The 815-nt window shown below is 47.0% G+C and overlaps 2 protein-coding genes across 2 annotated transcripts; one reads left to right on the forward strand and one right to left on the reverse strand.

Moving 5' to 3' along the window:
* NEMAJ01_2410 (uncharacterized protein) lies at positions 1 to 282 on the forward strand (the record flags this gene model as incomplete). The annotated part of the gene is made up of 1 exon (XM_047916246.1): positions 1 to 282. A coding segment is annotated over one exon (282 nt), but the record flags the coding sequence as incomplete, so codon positions are not given.
* Positions 283 to 329: 47 nt separating this feature from the next.
* Positions 330 to 614, reverse strand: NEMAJ01_2411 (uncharacterized protein; the record flags this gene model as incomplete). The annotated part of the gene is made up of 1 exon (XM_047916247.1): positions 330 to 614. One exon carries the CDS (start codon positions 612 to 614, stop codon positions 330 to 332), a length of 285 nt encoding a protein of 94 aa, XP_047772204.1.
* Between the last annotated feature and the right edge of the window lie 201 nt (positions 615 to 815).

The raw sequence follows: 815 nt of genomic DNA on the forward strand, positions 1-815 counted from the left end.
ACCCCCAACAGAATCGTCGAGTGCTCGTTCGAGGAGATCGGGCAATTGGAGGCAGACGAGCACGTGTTTATTCTCGTGCGGGGAACCTTCATAAGAAGCTCCCAGCCCTCGAAGGGAGTGCAGACTCTGTTCCTGCACAACGGGAGAAAGCGTCTCTCAGTCACTCTCTTCGGAGAGGCTGAATCCTTCAAAAAGGGCCAGGAAATTGAAGCCTTCGGAAGAGTCGAAGAGAAAAGGGGATGTTCTCGATTCGTCTGCTACGCTGTAAAGAGCAGAAAATAAACCCTTTTCTTTTTTCTTTTTATTGCTTTAATATTTATTTACTTTCCTCAGGAGAAAAAGGCCTGCTTTATCTGGTTGTATACGTACAGGAAGACAATCCCCCCAAGAACAAGGACCAGAACACAAGCAAATGCCACCCACATAATGCTCTTTCTCCAGAGCCTGTTTTTTGCCCGATGAGACTCCTCCTGCAGGCCTGCAAGAGACGAGTCCAGAGCCACGGACTGTTTCTCCAGGGAGGAAATCGAGGCGGAGCGATCCCTTTCCGCGTCAAGGGCGTCTTTTATGTCGTCCTGTGCCTCCTGCAGCTCCTTCTCTACCTTCTTGTCCATCAGATTCCTGAAACAGTCCCAGAAATATCCCCGTTTCAGAGTGGATAGATCATAAAGAGTGCCGGGATACTCCAGGAGTGCAATAGACTCTCTCAGTCTATTCCATATTTATACTTTGATGTAGAATTGTCCTATAACTGTCCTACTAATAAGTGTCGCATCTTACTATTGAATATCCTAGTAACAATCCGAATAACTATC

Source organism: Nematocida major (assembly GCF_021653875.1).
Source record: "Nematocida major strain JUm2507 chromosome Unknown 2290, whole genome shotgun sequence".
Classification (NCBI taxonomy): domain Eukaryota; kingdom Fungi; phylum Microsporidia; genus Nematocida; species Nematocida major.